Below are 23417 nucleotides of genomic sequence, written 5' to 3' on the forward strand. Positions count from 1 at the left end.
CACCGGCCGAGGCATAGCTGGCAAGCGGCAGAGACGGAGCAGGCCGACCACCGGCTGGGCCACCAGCTGGCCCAGCCCAAGGGAGGTAAGGCACCCACTGGAAAAGGGGAAAAAAATGGCGGACAGCCTTGCTTGGCGACCCCCGTGAAATGGTCGATCGACCCCAAATGGGGTCACGACCCATAAGTTGAGAACCACTGATCTAGAAAGTTTAGAAATTTGTGGACCCCAAACCTTCGGCCCTCTGCCAAAGTTGTCTGCAGGAAGGAGGCCAGGACACGCAATCATGCAATCAACATGTTCCCTTTTTTTTACAGTCTTGTATGTGGAGTTTTGATCACATGGCTTGTGACTCTTAACGTTGACTTTTTTGATCCTGTTTGGACATCTCTGCCAATGACCATAATCCCTTCAGGGCTGTTCTTTCTGGTCTTTAGAGGGTTGATCCAGGTTGTTTTGTTTTTTTACTCTTTGGAGCTTTTTCAAGGAGGGGAGGATTTAATCATTTGGAGTATCTCATTAGACACGATGTGGATTCATGGAGTACTTGGAATAGAGGTAGTCCCAGTTGGGTTCTTCAGATTACAATCTGGATTTGGTCCTAATCAAATCAATCTGGTATTGATCCGATTTTTTGCAGAGATTCTGCCCCAAGACCCTGGAGATTGTCAATCACCAGCCTTCTTGATTTCAACTTTTCAAATTTCAGCTCTACAAATGCCACAAGGGAATTCCCACTGAATTGCTGCACCAATGTAGCCTTGCCAGGAGGCAAAATATCTGTCAAAAACAAACGAACAAAACCCAACTCAAGGCCTCATTATTAATCTCCCAAAGCACAAAGTATCTGACTGCCAAGTATGCATATTAACCTAATAATAGCTCCTCCTCCCCCCCCCAGGATATATTGCAAATGCATACAATGCTGGCATCTCAAGGAAAATGCCTGGCTTTCCCTGATGTAGCCTGGTATATATATAAACTCCATCAGTGCCTGTTTAGAAATTTTTTTTTTTTTAAAATACGTATTTGAGGAATTTGTGGTGCTTTTTATACTAAAACCGTTCAGGAAAACATTTAAGAGGAAAGGAGGACTATTTGCAGTGGAACTGTTGACTGAGATAACTTGCTGGGCTTTTTTGGCATTATTTAGGACCTCTCTAAATTTGTTTTTGAGACAAATAGACGAATGGCTTACATAATTTTTTTTTTTTAAACAGCACTAGTGAAATTGCTGATGAAGTGGAAATGCTAAGTGACAGTGAAGAGAAGGAGTCCGAAGAGGAATCGGAGGTTACTGAAGTTTGCCCAGAGGCTTCACAGACAGCAGAATGCTTTGGGGAGAGTGTATCTAAATTATCAAAACTTCAGGAAAGAGAACTTCGTAAATTAAGGAAATTGGACTACAGCTGGGCCTCTGGACTCTAAACCTGTGACATTTGCAGACTTTCTTTTTTCTTTTTTACATATTTCTTCCAGTAATTTAATAAAATGCCAAATAAAAGTTAGCTTTCTTTGTCACTTTTGCTATTAATATAAAATAAATCTTCAGGGCATTCTTAGACATCACCCATCATTAGGCTTGAGCATGCTTGCCTAAAAAAAGAGAGAGCTTTGTGGTGAAAACAGGGCTTCAACTGTTAGAAGAGTCTTTCCTTTTATGTGTTACTTTGGGCCAAGATTCAAGAGCGTTGCAATTCAAGTGTTTGTGTAAATAAATGCATCTTATTTTAGACATAGGAAGCATTTACCTGCTTTGTGTTTTAAAAAAAATAAATAATGCTGTAACACGGAAGCTAAGGGATCTTTTGCTTAAGAAGAAAACCAGTAACCCATTCTGAGCTGAAAGACGTATTTGCTAATCTGCATTCCTAAAACGTCTAGAGATGCCTGGGGCAGAGTTTGGAAATTGTAAAACATTCAAAACAAATCCCCTTTTGTCAAATGCATACAGTAGAAATGAAATAGCTAATGAAGAGGTCATTGAGGATGCTGAAAAATAGCAGTCTGTGCAAAACAGTTGATCAGAAAAGAAAATTGCTTTAAGCATTAAGGCGTGTGTGACTGTGTATGCTGGGATGAGGGGGCTCTTATGAATTTGATACTGTAAACAACTTGTTGGTTCAGAATGGTTTTCCCCTTAGCACTGTTTCTTGCGGTAAAAACAGCTTCAGAAACAAAGAATGACTGCCCCAAAATGTTCTAAGTTGTATAAATCACCAGCAAAACTATTTTTTAAATGATTTGCATTAAAGTTTACAGTTCTAAAGATAAAAAAACTAAGGGGAAAAAAAGGAAAATTATTTCTAGTTCCCTCTAGCGCAGTGGTTCTCAACCTTTTTAATGCCGTGACCCCCAACCGGTCGTAAGTCGAGGACTACTCAACTGGTCGTAAGTCGAGGACTACTCAACTGGCGCAGCACCATTTGCAGAATGGGACTTTTGGCGGGCTCAGCAGGGCAGAGACAGCCTGGACAATTCCTATTGGCTTTTGAAAGCCAATAGAATTAACTCTATTCAAGAGAGTCTATTCTATTGGCTTTCCAAAGCCACTAGAATACAAGGGAGTAGCACAGCTAAGGAAAAGGGGGAAAAAATGGCAGACTGCGTTGTTTGGCGACCCCCGTGAAATGGTCGTTCGACCCCAAATGGGGTCCCGACCCACAGGTTGAGAACCACTGTTCTAGCGTCAAAGCTTGAAATTCTCATTATTTTCCTAATCAGCAGCATTTTCTTATGAGAAGGTTTCTTCTGTTTAATTTCAAAATCTTTATATATTTTTGATAGAATTCTGAACCACTCAACAGGAAGACTTGAAATTAATTTCAAAGTCTTATTTCAGATTCATCTGGCTTCTTTGTCTGGTTATAACTTTCCAGAACCAATGTTCTAATCACTCTTATTTCAAATTTCATCTAGCTCCTTAGTCTATTTATACCTCTTCAGGATCAATTTTCTAATCACGCTTTTGCTGTTTATTCTGACATAAGTGGGTTTTTTTAAAAAAATCCTTAAACTTGCATGAAATGTCTTTCCCTGATGTGATACTTGCTGTTTTGGAGATTCTTAACATCCCAAAAATTGTTAACAAGCAATTTTCAGAAGCGATTTAAGAAAGGAAGTGTGCCAACCTTGAGCCTATAATGGTGCCGATTGTGGCTTGGGCAAAGATGGCAATCCCTCAGCTCTCCAGAGCCCCAAGCCTGGTGGAGATTACTATCTTATGGTGTCCTCACAGGAAGCTACTATCTGGAGTGCTTGTGGATGGTCCTGAGTCCTTTCCTTTTCTGGGGAGAAATTCCAAGAAGCAGAGCCCTTCACCGGCTCATCATTCTGCCACAGTCAGTTCTGCTTTCAGTGGAGCCACCTTCAGTTTGCTATTGCTTCTCCAGAAGTCCAGCAAAACGATTTTTGCAATGAGTACATTAACCCAAAAAAGATTTAATGTGGATCTTCACGATAATGTTTTAAAAAAATTATTTCAGGATTGGGAGTAAACATGGATGCCCGTTATTTAAGACTGCACCTGTTTTGTCTACATCAGCTTTGGAATAACGGGGAAATAATCACTGTAGTACTGTATGAGAAATGTAATAACAATGACTGTCAAGCCTTTAACAGCAGCATATAATCAAGATCCATACAGAATCACATTAATTAGGTGTAAGTGCCAGGAAAAAAATGACTGCAGTGTTGGGAACTAAGAAAAACTACAGACCTCAGTTGTTAGTAAATACATTATTGGGAATAGATTAATGAATAGATTAAAGTCTATCAGGCATTTGAATTTCTTTCCCATAGATCCTTCAATTGATGAGTGATGGCTTCAGAGATAAGACACTTCCTCATCTGCCATCTTTTGAACAAATTCTTTTTTGGTTCCAGATTTCAAGAACACTCTTGCAGGAATAGGAATAATTATAGATGCATCTAGAACAGAATACAGTCTTATATTTGGCTGATAATCTGGATTCGTTAAAGATTGTCCTCAACTTACGACCAATGGCTTAATGTCTGTTCAAATTTATGACCAGTCTTCAGACATATGACAGTTGCAGCATCCCCGCAGACAACTGACACTGATTTACAATAATTGCATAATTGCCATTTCTGGCCTTCCCAGGTGGCTTCTGACAAGCAAAGAAGGGAGCCGGATTTGCTTAGTGACCATATGATTCAATTAATTGTAAAAAAAAATGATGTGATTCACTTAACCACATTGTTTAGGATGGAACTTCTGGTCCCAATTGTGATTGTAAGTTGAGGACTACCTGTAATATATTCGATCCACTATTGCTTTTTTACCTAATTTTTTAATCATAACAGAAGAACATTTCTACAATCCCAAAAGCTAGGATTTTCTCCCCCACCTGCCCTGATTGACACTAATAATAGGATAGCTTTCAAATTAACTTGAGACATGAAAGGAGAGTCACTTGTTTGAAGATAATCACCTCCCATTATGAACTAGATTGGACTTACTTAAAACTGCTTTGTGAATAGTAGCTAATTCAAAATGAACTTAAAAGCCCATGTTGCATCATAAAATAATTTCTTAAAGCAGTCACTGAACTCTGATTGGAGCTAGATAAAAATAATTTTGGGGAATGCTAACCAGATAGAACTTGTGCCTTTGTTGAACTTTTATCCATCATTTATTGAGATTATTTACTAATAATCATGGCTTGGATTTTGTATTAATTTTATATGGAAACAAATGAAGCTTTGAAGGAAACCATATCCCTATTATGCCAGAATATATTCATAGATCTGATTGGGTGTCCCTGATGGGAATTTGGAAAAAAGATACACAGTGATCTGAGATTTCATGTATAACATGGCATTTATATGTCCTTTATATAGTTTTACTGTGACATAAAAGAAGTGGATTTGTTCTGTAGATAGGTTGAGGTTAAGGTGGATGGTGAGGTGGAAATTGTTGAGGGTCTCATAGAATTTGATCTTTTTGGTAAATACAGATGATAAACATGTCATCGGTGAATCAATATCGATAAAAACAGCTTTTGGGGTTAAGAGTTGATAAAGTGTTTTAGGTAAGCCATGAAAATATTGGCATATTTTAGAGCCATGAATATGTCCGGGGCTGTGGTACTGATTTGCAGGTTTATGTTGTTTTCAGAGATTAAGCAGTTATGGGTGAGTATATCCCAGTGTCGTAGCATCTATCGTGTTGCCATCACAGTTCAAGCTACTCAAACACTGAAGGGTTAATAAGCTACAACCCAAAATGAACAATGACGTTGCATTTTCTCAGGCACTGAGTGGAATGCCCATGCTTATATAGTGACAGACATCCAAACTGAAGCAGATTCTCCCAGCAAGCAGAAACAACAGGAAGATGATACTAAGATAAACCAAGAAACTCAGACATCTCTTTTGCCCCCACAAAATTTACATCACTATCACTATTACTGACTCCAACATCTTTGCATACAAGGTTAGGAGCATCCATACATGTTTTTTCTTTTAATGTGATATATGCCATCATCAAATAGCATCTGGGCTCGTATAGGACAAATAGTTAGGCACAGAGCCATTTGGTTTAATGGTTAAGGCACCAGGCTAGAAAGCAGGAAACCGTGAATTCAAGTCTAGCCTTAGCCATGAAAGCTAGCTGGGTGACCTTGGGCCAGTCTCTTTCAGCCCAACTCATCTCATAGGGTTTTTATGGAGAAAATAGGAGGAAGAAGGAGCAATACATATGTTCACCACCCTGAGTTATTTATAAAAATAATAAGGGTAGGTTATCAAATAAAAACATAAAAGAATGGACACAAGTTTGACATCAAAATAGACAAAGTAATATAGCATTTTAACCACCAAAGCATCCATTACTGATCTCAAAGTACTGGTCTGGAACAAAACAAAAATGGCACAAGTCAATTGAAAGACTGCTGAACTCGCATATATCAAAAGATTTCAGGCTTTCTCAAAAGTTAGATATAATTGGATTTTAACATACAGTTTTACAACTGTTAATTGATGAAAGTAACTGTAAATTGTTCCATGTATAATCTGCATATGTGTAACCACCTCCTCTTTTTCCCCACCCACTTCCTCCAATTTAAATCCTATATCAGTTTGTCCCTCATGCATTTGATGACATGGGCTACAGCTGTCAAAAGTGAATGCCTTTTAATAACATTTGTTAGTCTGAAAAGGTGCTATGAGATTCCTGAGTTGTCAGATTCATCTGAGTTAATCATATGGTATCAAGCCCCTTGGCCAAGGCTATAATCTCAGATGCATCATATGGTATCAAGCCCATGGACAGCACAGGATTGCTTTGTGAGGGGTTCAAATCTTTTTTTTTGGGGGGATGAATGTCTAATCTGTGGATTTTTGGATTATAGATGGACACAATACAACTTCTGACTAGTTTCAAAATAGAATATGCACTATAGTTCTCTGAAACATCCACCCTTCAACAAACACGTAATTAGCTAATTGGCTTTCTGACCCTGGAAATAAAAATACTGTAGCAGTTGGCCTTGCACATTACAAACCAATAAAACAAGTTCAGTGTATTAGATTGCTTCATCTGTTTGTCAGTATTTAGGAATACAACACTCTAGGATAATCTGCTCCATTAAGAAAATGGTAGGATGCTAACAAAACTCTAATGTCTAACAAGTTCTATGATTGCAACGCTGTTGGGTAGCATCTGTTGTATTATGAGTTAATTGCAGAATGACTGTCATTACTTACATGTTTGTCTCCTGCATGACTGCCTTGACTTGTCATTCAAAATATACAAGAGTTTTTCTCCCTGTTCATTAATTATTATTTAGAAATTTTAATAAGCGTTTGTCTTAGCGGTAGGATTTTCTCAGACTAATGATGAAAGATAGTATGTAATGATTAATGACAAGAAATGTGGCTATAGTTTTTTCATCTTTGATTCTTTCTACAATCTACATCAACAAGTCTGGGAGATACATGAAGTAAGCGCATTCTCCCCCCCAAGCTGGCTTTGTATCTAGAATTCACAATCTCAGGGCAGGATGTGACTATAAAAGGGGAAGACCTTGCATTGTGAAGCAAGGTGCCCGGTGTCTGGTGCCCTCATTGCTACACCACACTGACTTTTCTATAGTATTATAGACTTATCAAATATATGTATTGGGTTTTTTAAAATTTGGTATTATTATTATTTAAAAAAATCCATTTCTACACTGAACAGTGTGTTGTCTAGGTACACAAGTATTAAACATAATAATCATCACATTCATAATACTCTTATCAAAATACAATCATATACTAAAAATAGCCATCAAATTGTTAAAAATAGTGTTACCTGCATTAACGTTAGTTATATAACAATCAAAGTATTTACTAATCCGTTATAAATCTTGCTCACATAATGCACATATTCTCGTATTTCCAACTTTCTAACCTGTGTTTTTATCAACTAACCATTGGTAAAAAAGGTCCCATGTCATATAACATTCCATTTCTTCTTTTTCTTTAATTTTTAACGTTAACCTATCCATTTCTGCACATTCCAGTATTTTTTTAATTATATTCTCCTCTATAGGAGTTTCTTCATTTTTCCAAAATTGTGCATATGCTATTCTAGCTGCTGTTAAAATATGTAAAACTAAATAAATATTACCTTTATTGTAATTTCCTGGTAACATGCCCAGTAAGAATATCTCTGGGTTTTAGATCTATTTGTTGTTTTAGCATTGCTTTCAACCATATGTGCATTTTATTCCAATTTTTTTTTGCTTTAGGGCATGTCCAATATATTCCAACATTTAGCAGATTTATCTTTATACATATTCGCTAGTCTAGCAGGTGAAAAGTGCCATCTGCAGAACATTTTATAAAGATTTTCTTTATATGCTGTTGACATTGTAAGTTTATAGTTTCTGTCCCACAGTTTCTGCCATTTATCTAATTCTATTGTATAGCCAAAATTCTTAACCCATATTACCATTGTCTCCTTTACTTGTTCCTCTTCCAATTTAGTACTTAGTAAATAATTGTATATCCTTTTAATTAATTTCTTGTCTATCCCCATTAGAATCTGATCCAATTCAGTTGGTTCTTTATAAAAGCCATATAACTTTCTGTCTCTTTCATATATGGATTGTATCTGTAACTGTAGCCACCATGATGTCAATACCTAGTCCAGTGGTGGTGAACCTATGGCACGCTTGCTAGAGGCGGCACTCAGAGCCCTCTCTGTGGGCACATGTGCTGTTGCCCCAGTCCCGCCTCCCCCCACGGCCCCCTCCTCACCACCAGCCCCCCCGGAGGAGAGTCACCTGCAAGTGTGGCCCACACAGAACAGCGCAGCCAAGCACATGGAGCCGGGCAGCGGGGAAAGACTCCACCCTTGCACTCCATTGCACATAGATGCTGCAGGGTGTGGGCAGAGGCCATGGCCACCATGGCGCTGCTGGGCTGCCTGGGCGATCTGTGGCGGGTCATGGAGGTGGGCGGAATGGGGGCAGAGCAGGGTGTGGGTGTGGGGGAGGGGGCGGGATGGGTGGAGTGGGGGCGGTTTTTGGGCACTCGGTCTCTAAAAGGTTCGCCATCACTGACCTAGTCTATTAAGTTCTTGTTTAATTTTAAGTTCCCCCTTTTCATTTAATATATAGTTGTATCTTATAATTTTATCCATATTAATTATATTCGGATGTATTAACGCCTCCACTGTAGATAACCAGACTGGTATTTTCAAATACTGTTATTCTTTAATTTTTGTCCATACTAGCAGTAATGCATTCCTAATATAATGTCTTTGAAAGTAGCTATGTATATCATTCTTCCCATACCATAAAAATGCTTGCCATCCCAATTGAAGATCATGACCCTCCAATGTTAACTATCTTATGTTCCTCAAATTAATCCATTCTTTCACCCACGTGACTACCAATGGTTGATAATATAGCTCCCAATCTGGAAGGCCAAAGCCTTCTCTATTTTTGGCATCTTGTAACATTTTTACATTTATTCTTGCTTTTTTACCTTGCTATATAAATTTTAATATCATTTTATTTAATTCTTCAAAGTATTTTTTCCCTAGTCTTATCGGAATTGTCTGGAACAGGTACAATAATCTTGGCAAAATATTCATTTTAATTGTAGCTATTCTACCCAACAAGGACAGTTGTAGGTTTTTCCAATTTTACAAATCTACTTTAATTTGCGCTTTCAATTTATCATAGTTATCTTCTTTGATAATTACACATCTTACTGTTAGTTGAACTCCTAGATATTTAACTTTCTTTGCAATCTGCATACCCATCATCTTTGCAAATTCTCTTTTCTGTTTATCCGTAAAGTTTTTAACTAATATTTTGGTTTTCTCTTTGTTTGTTTTCAATCCTGCCACTGCACCATATTCTTCTATTTTCTCAATTAGTTTAGGTCCTGTTTCTTGTGGTTCTTCTAAAATAAACACCAAATCATCAGCAAATGCCTGTAGTTTATACTCCCCCTTCTTTATTTTCATGAGTTTTATTCCACTGTCTTGCCTAATATTTAATACCTCTAAAGTTAAAATAAATAACAATGGAGATAGGGGACATCCTTGCCTTGTACCCTTAGTTATATTAAAGTTCTCTGTCAGGTCCCCATTTATAATCACCTTTGCTGTTTGTTTCTAATATATTGCCTTAATTGTGTTAATACATTTCTCTCCAAAGTCCATATATTTAATTGTAAAAGCATAAATTGCCAGTTCACATTGTTAAATGCCTTCTGTGCATCAAGGAAGATCAGTGCCATTTGCTTTCCAGGGTGCATCTCATAGTATTCCAATGTATTCAAGATCATCCGCATATTATTTTTAATTTGCCTCTTAGGTGGAAATCCATTCTTTTTTTTTAATAAATATTTTATTGATTTTCTATTTTCACAAACAGGTGCTCCATAAATAATGTGGTGACTGAGTCCGTTAATAATTCGGTGATGCATATAAGTTTTTCCAACTAAGTCCAGTGTTACACCTGCCAATACCTCCTCTCTTCTTCTGGTAATAACAATTTTTCGCATTATGTGTATGTATTGTTATAATCCCATGTTTCAGAAGGACTAGGAGTGGCTCTCTGTGTCTTTTGCTTGTTCATCCACCCTACCACGCAAATCATTTCCTGCAATGAAGACAGGACTTGAGCATTTCTGCATTGCCAAATCCATGCTAAATTCCTGTATTATCACTCTCCCAAAGCAGTATCTTGCTAAGAACAGAATAGTTTTAAAATTTCTCAGGTCATACCAATTACTCACAAGTATGTGAGTAAACTCTAGAGGAGAGTTTAAGAACACTAACTTTCATCAAAATGAGCAATTGTAACTGCAGTTAAAATCAGCTTTCCCCTACTTAAAGATGGTTGGCAATTTTCATAATTTCCTTTTGCAGTTCCACAGGATTTGGCAGTCAGGTTTTGACATTTTCCTGCATGTTCCACCCCATTTATGTGTGAGCAGAAAATCTGCAGGTACAAAAGGGACAAGGCTTGTGACACATTACTGTCATGGTGCTTTCATCATTTTGCCTCCCTGTAGATATCATCCTTCAGAAATTCTGACTTGGCGTTGGCCGGATGAGTTCACTTCAGAGAAGATGGAGTGCTTGAAAGCCTTCCTGTAATTTAGTCACCTGTCCACCTCAAAGTTTACCTATCAAGCTTTCATAGAGAGTGTTTGCTTGATATTCTAGGCCAAGTCTGGACATACAATAGCTATCTGCAGGTTTCTGCGTAATGAAAAAAATGGCTGATGTGAAAGAATATCACAATGCAAACCTAGTCCTTTTGCATTCATAACCTGATGTGAGACAAGGATGTCAGTCATGGGATTTGTCTTGTGGCATTATGTTGCATTTTCACTTCCCTGTTCCCTTGCAGAGGCTTATGAATCTGGAGCTATTAGTTTCTCCTGACACGGGGAGCTATTTAATATTAAAACCTGCATAAGTCCAAGTTAAGTGTTTAAAGGCATTGTTTTTATTTCCCTTAAAATGAAGAACTCAAGCATTATGTTTGTTCTTCTCAACATTCTGGCTGTTCCATTTCCTTGATTAAATCTTCCTTATGATTATCAGGGATAGTTGAGTTTCTTGGGCCTTCCTCTAAAGGAGAAAATAGATGCAAAGCAACTCAGGATCCAGATCATGTTCGGTCCAGCTCAGGTTCATCACCCAAGGTAGCATAGTTATTCCTTATGTAATATGCTTGTGGAGAGTTGATTGAATGGTGAAAAATTACAAATTGCCATGGCATGCAAAAGTAATTCATGGCCAAGGCGTAGCTCCTCTTCTCTGTGAATGGTGGCTCTAATCTGAATTGGGTCCCTGAATATTTACACACAACAGGAAAGAAAACAAAAAGTGGTGCTGTATGATCCAAAACTTAAAGGTGACTCGGTGATGCTTTTGAAGAAGAATTAAAGCTAAGTCCAATTGTAATTGACAGAGAGATTTAAATATTCCACCTGGAATTTGTTCATAATTAAGAAGTCACTAGAAGTCTAGTGGAACGCTAGACTTCTCAACTGGGAGGCTGTTCCATGAAGTCATAGGCTATGCTGTATACTGAATATATTTTATTCATCTATAACTTTGCAGGAAAAAAACAAAACAAAACAAAATCAATATAAATTTCCAGCAAGCAAGTTGTGAGCTCTGAATGCTAAATAATGGCATGCCTTTGTACCAGTAACATAATCTGATTAGCATACTTAGGAACTCTCATTATGTATGTACAAGTATATATTGCCTTAACCTAGGGGTGTCAAACTCACAACATTATGTGATGTGTCACAATGTATCGCGACTTTTTTTCCATTGTCGGCAATGGGGTGGGTACGGTTTCACCATGACGCATCCGGCCCATGGCTGGCAGTTTGACACCCCTGCCTTAACCCATGGTTTGCTTACATACATTTTGACACAAATAGTAGTTTTATATGAAATGCTGTGAACACAACCAAATTTAACTTAGAATCTCCTTGGATGGTAATGTCAAAAATATCCAGTGTGAACATTATATTCATCCAACTTTTTATTGTTTTGTGTTTGTGCAATTAAATTATCTCTGCTCCATGAAACTTGTCTATAGCACTCTTCAACTTTAATGTTCAAATTCCCAAGAGCTTTTGCTTCTCTGCATAAGTTGTGAAATATCACAACTCTAAACAACAGGATATACTCAGAAGAAAATTCATACAAGTGTTGTAGCAATCCATGCTGTGAATTTTCCCCAACTACTGTAAACATTTCTGCAGGTCCCTTATGGTCAGAGAAGATGGGAGGTTGGGGTCCAGTAACATTTGGAAGGTCACAGATTCTGCATTCTTACTTAGATTCATAAAAAGACACATTCAAAATTGGAAGAATTTCCAAATAGAAATATATACCGTACTTTCCAGCGTATAAGATGACTTTCTCAAGCGTTAAAATCGGCGCCGAAATCGGGGGTCGTCTTATACGCTGAGTCGTCTTATACGCAGGAAATAACGGTAGTTTCCGGCGTATAAGATGACTTTCTAGGCATGCAATTCGGCGCCGAAGATGGGGGTCGTCTTATATGCCGGGTCGCCTTATACTCTGGAATATACGGTACCTTTCAACTGGTCCTTGCTTAACTACCTCTCATTCAATTGGTTGCAGCATCCCACAGTTACGTGACTGTGATCTGGGTGCTTGGTACCTGGCTCATAATTACAATGTTACAGCATTCTGCAATGACATGTTTGCCATTTGTGACCTCTGCTGGTTTTCTACAAGCAAAATCCATGGGGAAGCCGACAGGAGATTGCAAATGGCAACCATAGGATGTCTTTGCTAAATGAACTATGGTATTTTACCTAATGACAGCAAATAGATGTGCTGGAGTTTCCATCAGTATGCACCACTTTCCATGGTCTCATGTGTTGCATTTTACAATCACATCAATTAGCGAAGGCAATACTGATCCCAATTGCTTTTGGATATGACAATTTTTACATTTTCATCTGGATAGATCAGATGCAAGTTTTATTGACTGGGTAGGAAAGGGAATTGCAGCGTATTTTTTTTTCCAGGCCAAATTATATTTGCCAAAACTCCTACGCAGCAATTAGAAATATAAGAGATCTGTCTTCCTTTCCAGCTGGACAATTTATCTTGTTCTTTTAAGATGAATTAAAGAATATTTTGTGTGTGTTCTGAAAATGTTCTTGCTGAAATTCAGAAACGGTCTGTTTCTCCTGGATTTGAATCAAAGAGTGAAAATATCCCATAATATTATTTATAAGTATCACAAGACTTAACATAAACCAGAAAATTAAAGAATTCTAACCAGTGATGTTTCTATTTTACAAGTCAGAACAATTCATTGACTGTAAAAGTTTGAATTTGTGAATGATGCCAATCATTTAGTTGCATTTCTTAATTCCTCCCTTAATCCATGCATTGTACTACTCTACATGTGACTGAAGTAGTTATGCATTTAAGTTACGCAGCTCTGAAGTAGTTACGCATTTAAAGATATGTAGAAAGATGTCAAATTTATTCAAATGTGGAACTTGCTGTACTAAGTAACATGTTGCTCTTGTGGACATCTATACTCTTCCCATTGAAAACTGTCATTGTTTTGGAAAAAGAATCCAACGCTGTATCTGGAATCTGAGTTAGGATGTTCATTTAGTGATATTGGGACTGTATGGCATCACTCATCTACAATTCTTCCTTATTTTAAGTTCTCAGGCTTAGACTCTAAAAGGAAACGGTTCTGTTATTGGATGGATGGGATCTACTAGAACTGAACCCAATGTCACAGTAGATTCTGGATTATCTTTTCTGCACCCAAGACCTTTATGATCTGTTTAGCCAAAGCTTTACTTCATCAGTCCCTTTCACACTTCTTCATTGGAACTAAAGTGATTGAACAACATAGAAGTAAATGAAGTAAATTGGTTGTTCTCAACCTGTAGTCTGCGGATCCCTGGGCCTCCGCGTTGTTGTCACAGGGGGTCTGCGAAAGCTTGAAGAAATATTATGATTTAAATCTTGGATTAAGTCTCAGTGGTCCATGGCCATGAACTGTGGCCACAAAATGTATTTAAGGGAGGTCCGTGGTGAAGAAAAGGTTGAGAACCACTGAAGAAAATGATGGAATAAAAATTGGTTACCTGATTTTTCTTTTCATGAATTGCTTAGTCTTTCCCCTATCACTACCTAGCAGGAATCCAAAACATTTGCCCAATTCTGCCATTTTTAAATACCCAGGAATTATTTTCACTTACTTGATTTCTTTTGTCAAAGATGGTAGGCTTCTGCCACATGGATCCAGAGGATATGTCCACTTTGTTGTTAGATCTAGACTGAGAATGAAAAGAAAAATGAACAGTGAGCAAATATTCACTCCCTCTAATAATTACTTTATGCCACGTCCTCGAGACATTGCCTTCACCTGCTCCCCACCCGCAGATTAACCAGGTTAAATTCACTTTTCACTCTTCCTGTTTTAAATTGGCAATTTGCTTCAACTTTGCCCAACAAGATTCACTCTGGAGATAATCTAGGATACTTAATTGTGGTTAGGACCACATTAGACTGCTATGGGCCACCCCGCCCTTCCTCGGGCTGCTGGGCATTTCCAGGCCATTTTCTCTTGTATTGTAGGAAAGAGGCATCTTCGCATGTAAAACCTAAATGGCATTTTCAAGGGGGCACTGATCTTTTGCTGCAGAAGAGCTGAAATTAGGCCAGGATAAGAGCTAGGGTGCTGCCAGCTATGTCTTAACAGAATAACAGAGACTTTGGAAGTTTTTTAGTCCAAACCCCTGCTCAAGCAGGAGACCCTTCACCATTTCAGACAAAGGGCTGTCCAGTCTCTTCTTAAAAGCCTCCAGTGAAGACGCACCCACAACTTCTGAAGGCAAGCTGTTCCACTGATTAATTGTTCTCATTGTCAGGCAATTTCTCCTTAGTTCTAGGTTGCTCATCTCCTTGCTTAGTTTCCATCTATTGCTTCTTGTCTTGCCTTCTGGTGCTTTGGAAAATAGATTGACTCCACTCTTCTTTGTGGCAGCCCCTCAAATATTGGAGCACTGCTATCATGTCATCCCTAGTTCTTCTTTTCACTAGACTAGACATACCTAATTCCTGCAATTGTTCTTCATTTAGCCTGCAGCCTCCAAATCATCTTTATTGCTCTTTTCTGGACTCTTTTCAGAGTTTCTACATCTTTTTTATAAAATGGTGTATTATACTATTATTATAATATAATAACCTTATTATAATATTAATATCATAATACATAATAATATAAATATACAACATATTATAATGTTATAATAATGATGTATAATATAGTGTATTGCTAGTTCATTTGATTATAGTACAGGCATTCTGCTACTACTCACCCAATGGAGAGTGGCTGTACTTTATGTATGGATGTATTTTTATTATTTTTATGACTTGGAAGAGTGGAACCATTTTACCCAGTTCATTCTGGCTTCATGGCCAGTTCCAGGTGTTGCCAGCCTTGAGGAAAGACTGGATTCACTGCCAGTCCATAGGAATCCAAGTTGTGAATGGAGCTTGCTCAGTGTAGATTTTTCCCCCTCCCCCTTCAATATGCACTCCTCCTCCATGCCTGTGACTTTTCAGCTAGTCTAGTTTTGGGCATAGATTAAGTATTGTTTCGGAAAAAGAATAAACTCAATAAAACAGGTCTACTGCCTTTCTAGAAATAGCCGGTTGATAGGAGAAAGGTATGGAAAATATTATGCCTAAGACCTGTTTGCTAGACAGCTTGGGAGGTAGCTAAATACACCATTTCAAGTATCTGGTCTACTCATCTCTCTCCTACCTCACAGCTTTGTTACTATTTGCAGAAAAGGATTTTGGTAGCAAATGACATGCCAGTTTTCTGCAACATGACTATCTGGTTCTGCCCAGCAATGTTCTTCCTGTATTGTATATGGGCTTGATACTGCAGTAACTGAATAAATACAAAAGGTTTCAGCAGCAGATGCATCTTTTTGTTGATCGGTCAGTGCACAAATGTTATACCATAACAACAACAACAACAAAAAACTACGATATCATGGTGTGTAAGCACATTGTGCTGGGGTTTTTTTTAATTAAAAAAGCAAAGTTTTTCTTTTTTCTTTTCTTTTTTCCCTAGGCGGTGCTTTCCTAAAAAGTTCAGGTAGCTGAGTTGGTGGTCACAGATCGCAAGGCTTGTGACTCAAGTTCCTGTTATGAAGCTAGAAAGTGCCCACACAGCAAACTTAGCAGTGAGTGAAATAGAAGAATCAGCTAATTCTGCAAAGCAGTTCCCAGGCTCTGCTGAGCTGGCCAGGAACAATATTTGGACGACCATGTGAGGACACAGATCGCGCCTGGGTTGCTAACCTGGTTTTCAACCATAATTACCAGACTTTTAATTCACTATTCATTTGTCCTATCTTTGGCCATGCAGTACCAGATGCTGAATTTTTGATTTAATTGAATAATAAGAACAAGAATAGCAACATTCCTGTACCATTTTCTTTACAGACAATTCCAATTGTTTCTCACTGCGATGATTTTGTAAAACACTGCTGGTGATATTTTCTCCATTTAATGTATGCTATCCTGCCTCTTGATGACACTTCTACATTCACACTGGCTGACAAATCTAAAAAGCCATCAATTATGATACTGGACATACATTTACAGAATAAGATTTCATATTGTGTTTTGGTACTTCAGATTCTAAAACCTGCAGATGGACAACACATTAGAGCAATGTTTTTAAATATTGTTCCCCGAGACCCTATTAGGGATCTGTGAAATCAAAATTATTTGCTAGCCTATACTGAAAAACAATAAAATATTAAATCCCATCAAAGAATTGTGAGACATAGTCACGGTGAATATGTCAATTTTAATTCTAAATATGATAAATATAGATTAAAAAATACCACTCTTTTAGGGTCCTCCACAATTTTTAAAAGCGGAAAGGGGTTTTGAGGAAAAAAGTTTAAGAAACACTGCATTAGGAGTAGGATTAAAATGTTTATTAATATGTTAATAAAATACATTTATTAAAATCAGTTAAAATTCTGAAAGTATGGAGCAAGCGTGTACTTTCTCCAGAACTTTTCATTAAGTTAAGGAGTGCATTTTGGCTATATCAGATAATGCTAAGAGAATGAATTAGTACATAGAAGCAGGGCTTTTTTTGTCATAGAACACACCGGAACAGAGTTCAGGCACCTTTTTTTGACGGATTTTCCAGAGTTGCATTCTTTTCCTATTGTTTCCCTTCCTATCCTCGTTTGTTTTTGAAAATGCCCTGCTGGTGGTACGGTACGAGTGGGGTCCCCTCCGATGCTGTCTGGCTCCTCTAGGAGGAGCCATAAGGTGCCAGAGCACCACAGCCAGAGCACGGCTTGATTGGCTGGGTCGGACCATATGGTGTGGAAGCCAATGGTGGCGGTGGGAGACACATAAACATGGAGGCCATCTTTCACGAGTGAATCTTTTGCCTTCCCTTACAGAAGGTGAAGTGTGTGTGAGGTTAAAAAGAGGCAAAGCGAGAGGAAAGAAAGGTGGCTGGCGTGGAAGCTTGCCCGACAGTGAAACTTTGCTGTTTCAGTTCCTGAAGGCTGGGAAATCTATGAAAATCTCTTTTTAGTCTTTTATACTTTATATTCAAGCTGCAGAGGGGAAGAATAAGAATAAAGCCAATGTCTTGTGATTTAGAGGTATTATTATTATTATTAATAATATATATTAATTATGTATTGGTCAGATGTAAAGGTAGACCTACAGTATAAGGTTTAATCAGATCTATTTATTAAATTGGTGTAACTTAAAGGTAAATTAAAAGCAATCTGTTCACTGACAAAGTTTCAACTTTAATTTGTTTCAAGTCAATATCCATATTAAACTCCAAATTTAAATTTTTCCACCTTGTTTGACAACTTCTTAAAAATAATTCAATCTTTTACAAGCAACCAAATTTTGTTTTATTGGGCCAATTTTATTCCACATAGAAAGCTGACATTTCTACACATTAAACTAAATGGGTATGCCAGTGGTAAATGTCCCAAAAGATTAATAAAATGCCTTCTTGTAATTTAAAGCCACACAGTGCATGGTAATATTAATAGTATTAATTTACCTTGAACAAAATCCTAGTCTTTTAGATACACTAAAAATTGAAGGGTTTTTTTTTCCAACTACAAAGGTAAACCTTGTAGGGTAGGCAAGGCGGGTTGTATGACGTGTGTGAGTTCCGACACTTTTTTTTTAACAAAAAAAGTACTGCATAGAAGAATTAGTAGGTAATGCTGAGTCATCAACTACAATAGAGCTAATTGTAATAAAAAACAATATATAAACTTACCCAAAAGAAGAAAAAATGTTAAGCTCTATTGTGCTTATTCCCAAGTTAATTGGTATAGGATTACAGCCTCAGAAAATGTATTGTTTAACTTGGATCTGAATCTGAAATTTTTCAATGCATAATCTTAGTCATTATTATGCAACAGAAGGTATTAAGCAAGCAAATTTCTTTTAAAATTACCTGAGAAACACTTAAAGTCATTTATGTTAAATGTTAGGCAAACAACAAGCAATAATAACATTAAAATATGTTCTATTTGAGTGTGAAAGAACATTTACAGACCTTTAGGCCTGCGGCCTCAGCTTCTTTTCTTCAAATGGAAACCCCAATACATCCCTGCTTTCGATCAACCACAGCCCCAACGGTCCCAATCAAGTAAAATGTCAAGTAACTGTAAGAGGATAGAATAACCTGTGGTGGGATCTCAGCCATGAAACACATTCTCTCTGAGTTTGCACCTGGTACTCAATTAATAATTCTTTAATGACAGACGGCATGAGATTTTTTTCTCTCCTGAAACACTGAAGCACTAAGAGTATCTATAATGTAGATCAGCGGTCCCCAACCATTGTGACTTGGTGGCCTAGCTGGAGGCGGGGGGGGGAGAGAGGGGGAAACTAGGTCACTACCTGGTGCATGCAGGTCAACTTGCATGAGAGGCAGCCCAGCGCACAAACACATGTGTACACAGCTCGATTTGTGCATGTTGAGGTCCACCGCTCGCATAAGTTGAGCTGTGGGTGTGCGCGAGCGTGTTAGCCCGCCACTTGTGCAGCTCGGTTCCGAATAGGCCACGGCCTGGTAGTGGGCTGCAGCCTGGGGGTGGGGACCTCTGATATAGATAACATTCCCCCCCCCAAAATACCTTCTTCTGTTGCAATTTGCAAGACCAATTATTAAGATCTCTCTCTCTCCAAATAGACTCTTTCCCACCCTGCTCATAATGATACACTAATACCAACACACAACATGAATAGTATATAATGAATTAAAAAGCAGTGTCTCCAATATAACCAACTAAGAAAGTTGGTTAGAAAGATTACAAAAAGGTCTGGAAAACTTAAAAAGTCTTCCTCGCCTGACATGCAAAAAGACAAGAAAAGGGAAAGGAGATCTGTTTCTCCATAACAAACAGGATGACTTTTTAAAACACATGTTCTAAAGCAAAGGGTCTCCAAACCTGGCAACTTGTGGACTTCAACTCCCAGAATGGCTGTCTGAAGGAAGTGATCTGTGCCAACTTTCAAAAAATTAGCCTGGAGTTCCAGAATGGAATTGGGAATCCGGATCCCATAGCATTGTGCCAACTCGAAGTCGGGAAAAATTCCTTTTTACTACCCATCATAGTATCTTTTAGACTATCTTTTTAAAGTATGTCGTAATTGCCTCTGTCATATGGCATTGATCTAGCATCTTCTTCCAGATGGATTTGGTTTGGCTCCTGTAAATACTGCCCTGTGAGGGGGAGGATGAGTCTTGATTTGCAATGTATCTGGGAGATTCCATGAATAAAAAAATTGCCCCAGGGCATCAGTAAATGTTCGATTGGACTAGTTGGAATCAGAGGGCTTGAGTTTGGACGGATCCCTTATAGCAACATGCAACAGTGTTAACTGTGTTTTCAGTTGCTGGCTTTCTTTATACTAATGACTTTTGTTAGCATCAGGTAATCAAGCTATTTTATCAAAAACCACATCCTTGAATCTTTGCCTGTAAGTCTTCTGCTTCCAGATTAATTCTCATATCAAGTTGCAATAAGATTAAAAATGAAATCAATCTTAATTGATATTTTTTACCTATTGCTATTTTCAAAACAGCAGATTTTAACTGTATAACAGCATATTTGACTCAATAGGTTTCAATTGACAGTTTTCAATTGATAGTTCAGTCAAACTGATGAAAGACTTGTTCTATAGCACCAATAAATGCATCATCAGCAATATTTTTAATTAGCTAGTCACAGATTAGCTTCCTAAGAAAGTAACAGGCTAAAGAATTCACAAGAGCAAGAATTGGAACAACAAATAGTTAAGTGGCTGGGAAGGTGACCAAAAATGTGATCTGTCTTACCCACAGATGGAGGATTAAGAAGAAAAACAATATATTGTGCAATGTTCACATTCATTTTGTGTATTATGATTATTTCAGAATACCACCGCTGTTTTCTGCCTTTGGATGAATGAGTGAATATACTGTAGATATAGCCATATGTTCTGGAAGAAATATTTACCAGTATGCATGCAAAGGTTCTCAGGTTTCTAATTTTCAGCATTAACATTCAGGTAACAAACAATTCCGATCTTTGAGAGTTACAGATAATAATAGACAAGATTGAGCAATCAGTAAAAAACGGGCCAGCAATCTTATTCAATTCTGAATTCTGAGGCATCCTATGTTTCAGGTGGCTGGGGTTAGATTCCCCCCCCCCACACACACCAACACCAACTAAAACTGACCACAGTAGAAGGAGAAGAATTGTTGCCAAACATTGCTCCTATCAGTTAGGTAGCACATTGGCAAGAACATATCAAAATTCCTGTTTTTTTAAAAGAATGATTGCAAATCTACAAGAGGTACTTTAACTTTCTACAAGTTTTGCAATGTCTTCTAACCTCCCAACACCAAATGAATTCAAAACAAGAAGGGTGGGGGAAAGGGCTGTTATTTTCCAAACTTTTTGCCAGGCACAAAAAACCAGGTCAAAATGTAAAAGTTCAAAATTTTTGGTTTATTGTTAATAAGGTGACCAACCGTCCTCCTTTAGGGAGGACAGTCCTCTTTTTGTAAGTTCTGTCCTCCCTCAAAAAGTGTTCTCCTTCATGTCCTCCTTTTCGATATTTGAAGACTAATCTGCAGGGCTTTTTTTCCCTCATAGAATGCTCCGAATGGCGTTCTGGCACCTTTTTTTGATGGTTTTTTTTTTCAACTTTTGCATGAGCTGTGCTACTCCCACTATTGGCTTTCGAAAGCCAATAGGAATTGCTGCTGAGTGCGCCAAAACACCCGACTGGCAAACTTTGCACATGCAAGTTGTCTGTATTATTGTTGCAATGAATAAAATGTTTCTTTTATTTACGATATTTTTTCTTCACTTTATTTGTGTCCTCCTTTTCGTTGTAAAAAAGTTGGTCACCTTATTGTTAAACCTATGCATAGGAATCTTCTCACACTAATGGTTAGCACCCGGTTAGAACTAGATAAGAGTCAATGGCATACAAGGGGGAGTTGACTTTGTTTGTGACTACATAATAATTCTAAACTGATGCCTCTTTTACTGTGCCTGTCCCCTTGACTCTGTCAGTCCTTCCCCTATACTTCTACACATGCATGGAAAGGAGACATTTGCATGAACCAGAAGTTCTATATGGGCCTCCTTCTACCCTACTCATCCATGAGAGGACAGATGATATTAACAAGAAGAGCTATGACCATATTAAGTAATTTAGATTTCTCTAGGAAAAAAGATAATGAACTTTGAGGCTCAAGTGTTATTTTCATTCATCCTTCTGGTCCATACAAAAGGGTTGGAAAAGAAAAATATGTGAGCAACTAACTGATTATAGAAATGGCCAAGATTTGGGCTCTGTGCCATATTGCAGAGGTCCCTAACCTTTTGGGCACCAAGGACCCATTCTGTGGAGAAAGTTTTTCCGCAGACTGGAGATTGAGTGGTTTTGTGTGCTGCCTGCATCCTGGGGATGAGGCTTTGTTTGTGCAGACCGGTTGCTGGCATGCCTAGCCCAGTACCGGTCCATGGATTGGGGTTGAGGACCCCTGCCATATTGGACTTCATCTGGGTGATAGGGTGATTGATTGCTGGCATGAGATAGATTGTACATCACAAAGTCTGAGGAAAATGTATTTGGTTGAAGCATGCAAAACTTAATTTGAAGAATTGTAAACTGCATCTTTTTAAAAAATTATATTCCAGCTGCATGAGGATACAGCTTAAATAATCAGCTTTTCTTTGGTGATGGGACTTGAGAAACCTCTGTTGCTAAAGTGCTGTAAAGATGTAGATTCAGTGTTGAAAAATCCTTCTTCATCGTGGCCACTAATGTTACTGCTCTCGGCAGTGGGCAAACATAGAGGAGTCTTTATATTCCAGTCCTTCAAATAACCTGGACTCAAACAGTTAATGGTTTTATTGGCTAAAGTCAGCATCTCAAATCTGACAACAAATTCATTAATAATACAGCAATTGAAGCAATATAGATGTTATATTAACCAATCTCAATTTCCCAGGAATATTCAGAAGGGCGCATTGTACATCAGTTGAAATTACCAAACCATATTTAAAGACAGTCACACCAAAATAAAAATAAAGTAGCCTTCACGTTAAGCTTAACTCCTGGTGCCTGCATGGATTGACAATAATATGGAAGTCATTTGCCACTGACTTCTTCAAAGACTTTTTTTTTACTTCTCTATCTAACTTTTTCTAGTATTAAGACCTAACCCTTAGGTTAGCTTAGCTTAGCTTCCAAATACAAAGTTGACCAAGTGCTCCCGTCAACTGAAATCCAACCTGTCTTATGTAATGGACATTAAAATACTTTAGTGCAGATAGTTGATAAGATTACACCAATCCTGATAGGACTGTAGCTAGTATATTAGCACAAGCTGCTAAAAAGTCTCTCCTGGCCAACACTGTTGCTCCAGATGTCGTAGTAAATAATCCAGAATTCCTAACTCTGCATTTTGTCTTTCAGTGAGAATAGAACTGTACCTAAGATCGGTTGAAACCTCCTTCACTGCAATATATTAGTAACAACTGGTATGAATCAAGTTTCACTTGTTTATTCTCATCCTTCCTAAAACAACCCTCAAATCTCAATTCAAGAGTTTTGTAGATCAATAGATGAAAATCTGGGGCAATAGTGAATAACACCTGCGTACCTAACATATCAACACAAATCCCAAATGGCTCTCCACAGCATGTAAATGTTGAAAACCAGGAGACCATGGTGAAGCCAAGATTATGGGCTAAAAAGAAATTTCTGAGTTTTATCTTCTTGAAACACTTTTAACTAACTGCAAAAGCATCTGAGAATT

The 23417-nt window shown here is 37.9% G+C and overlaps 1 protein-coding gene and 1 long non-coding RNA gene across 5 annotated transcripts in view; one reads left to right on the top strand and one right to left on the bottom strand.

Annotated features, from left to right (window-relative positions):
* WDR75 (WD repeat domain 75) overlaps positions 1-1737 on the top strand; it is a 27907-nt gene extending 26170 nt beyond the window's left edge. For all 3 annotated transcript variants that reach the window (XM_039321919.1, XM_039321920.1, XM_039321921.1), the window contains exon 21: positions 1221-1737. In XM_039321919.1, the coding sequence (XP_039177853.1) occupies positions 1221-1428 (208 nt within the window). In that variant the 3' untranslated portion in view covers positions 1429-1737. The remainder of the gene's footprint in view (positions 1-1220) is intronic.
* Positions 1-18729, bottom strand: part of LOC120298319 — a 24360-nt gene extending 5631 nt beyond the window's left edge. For both annotated transcript variants that reach the window (XR_005554044.1, XR_005554045.1), the window contains exons 1-2: positions 18645-18729; positions 14263-14340 (exon numbers count right to left, since the gene is read on the bottom strand). This is a non-coding gene — a long non-coding RNA (uncharacterized LOC120298319). The remainder of the gene's footprint in view (positions 1-14262; positions 14341-18644) is intronic.
* Positions 18730-23417: the final 4688 nt, after the last annotated feature.

Source organism: Crotalus tigris, unplaced genomic scaffold (assembly GCF_016545835.1).
Source record: "Crotalus tigris isolate CLP2741 ecotype Arizona unplaced genomic scaffold, ASM1654583v1 scf7180000023830.6690815, whole genome shotgun sequence".
NCBI classification, from domain to species: Eukaryota; Metazoa; Chordata; class Lepidosauria; order Squamata; family Viperidae; genus Crotalus; species Crotalus tigris.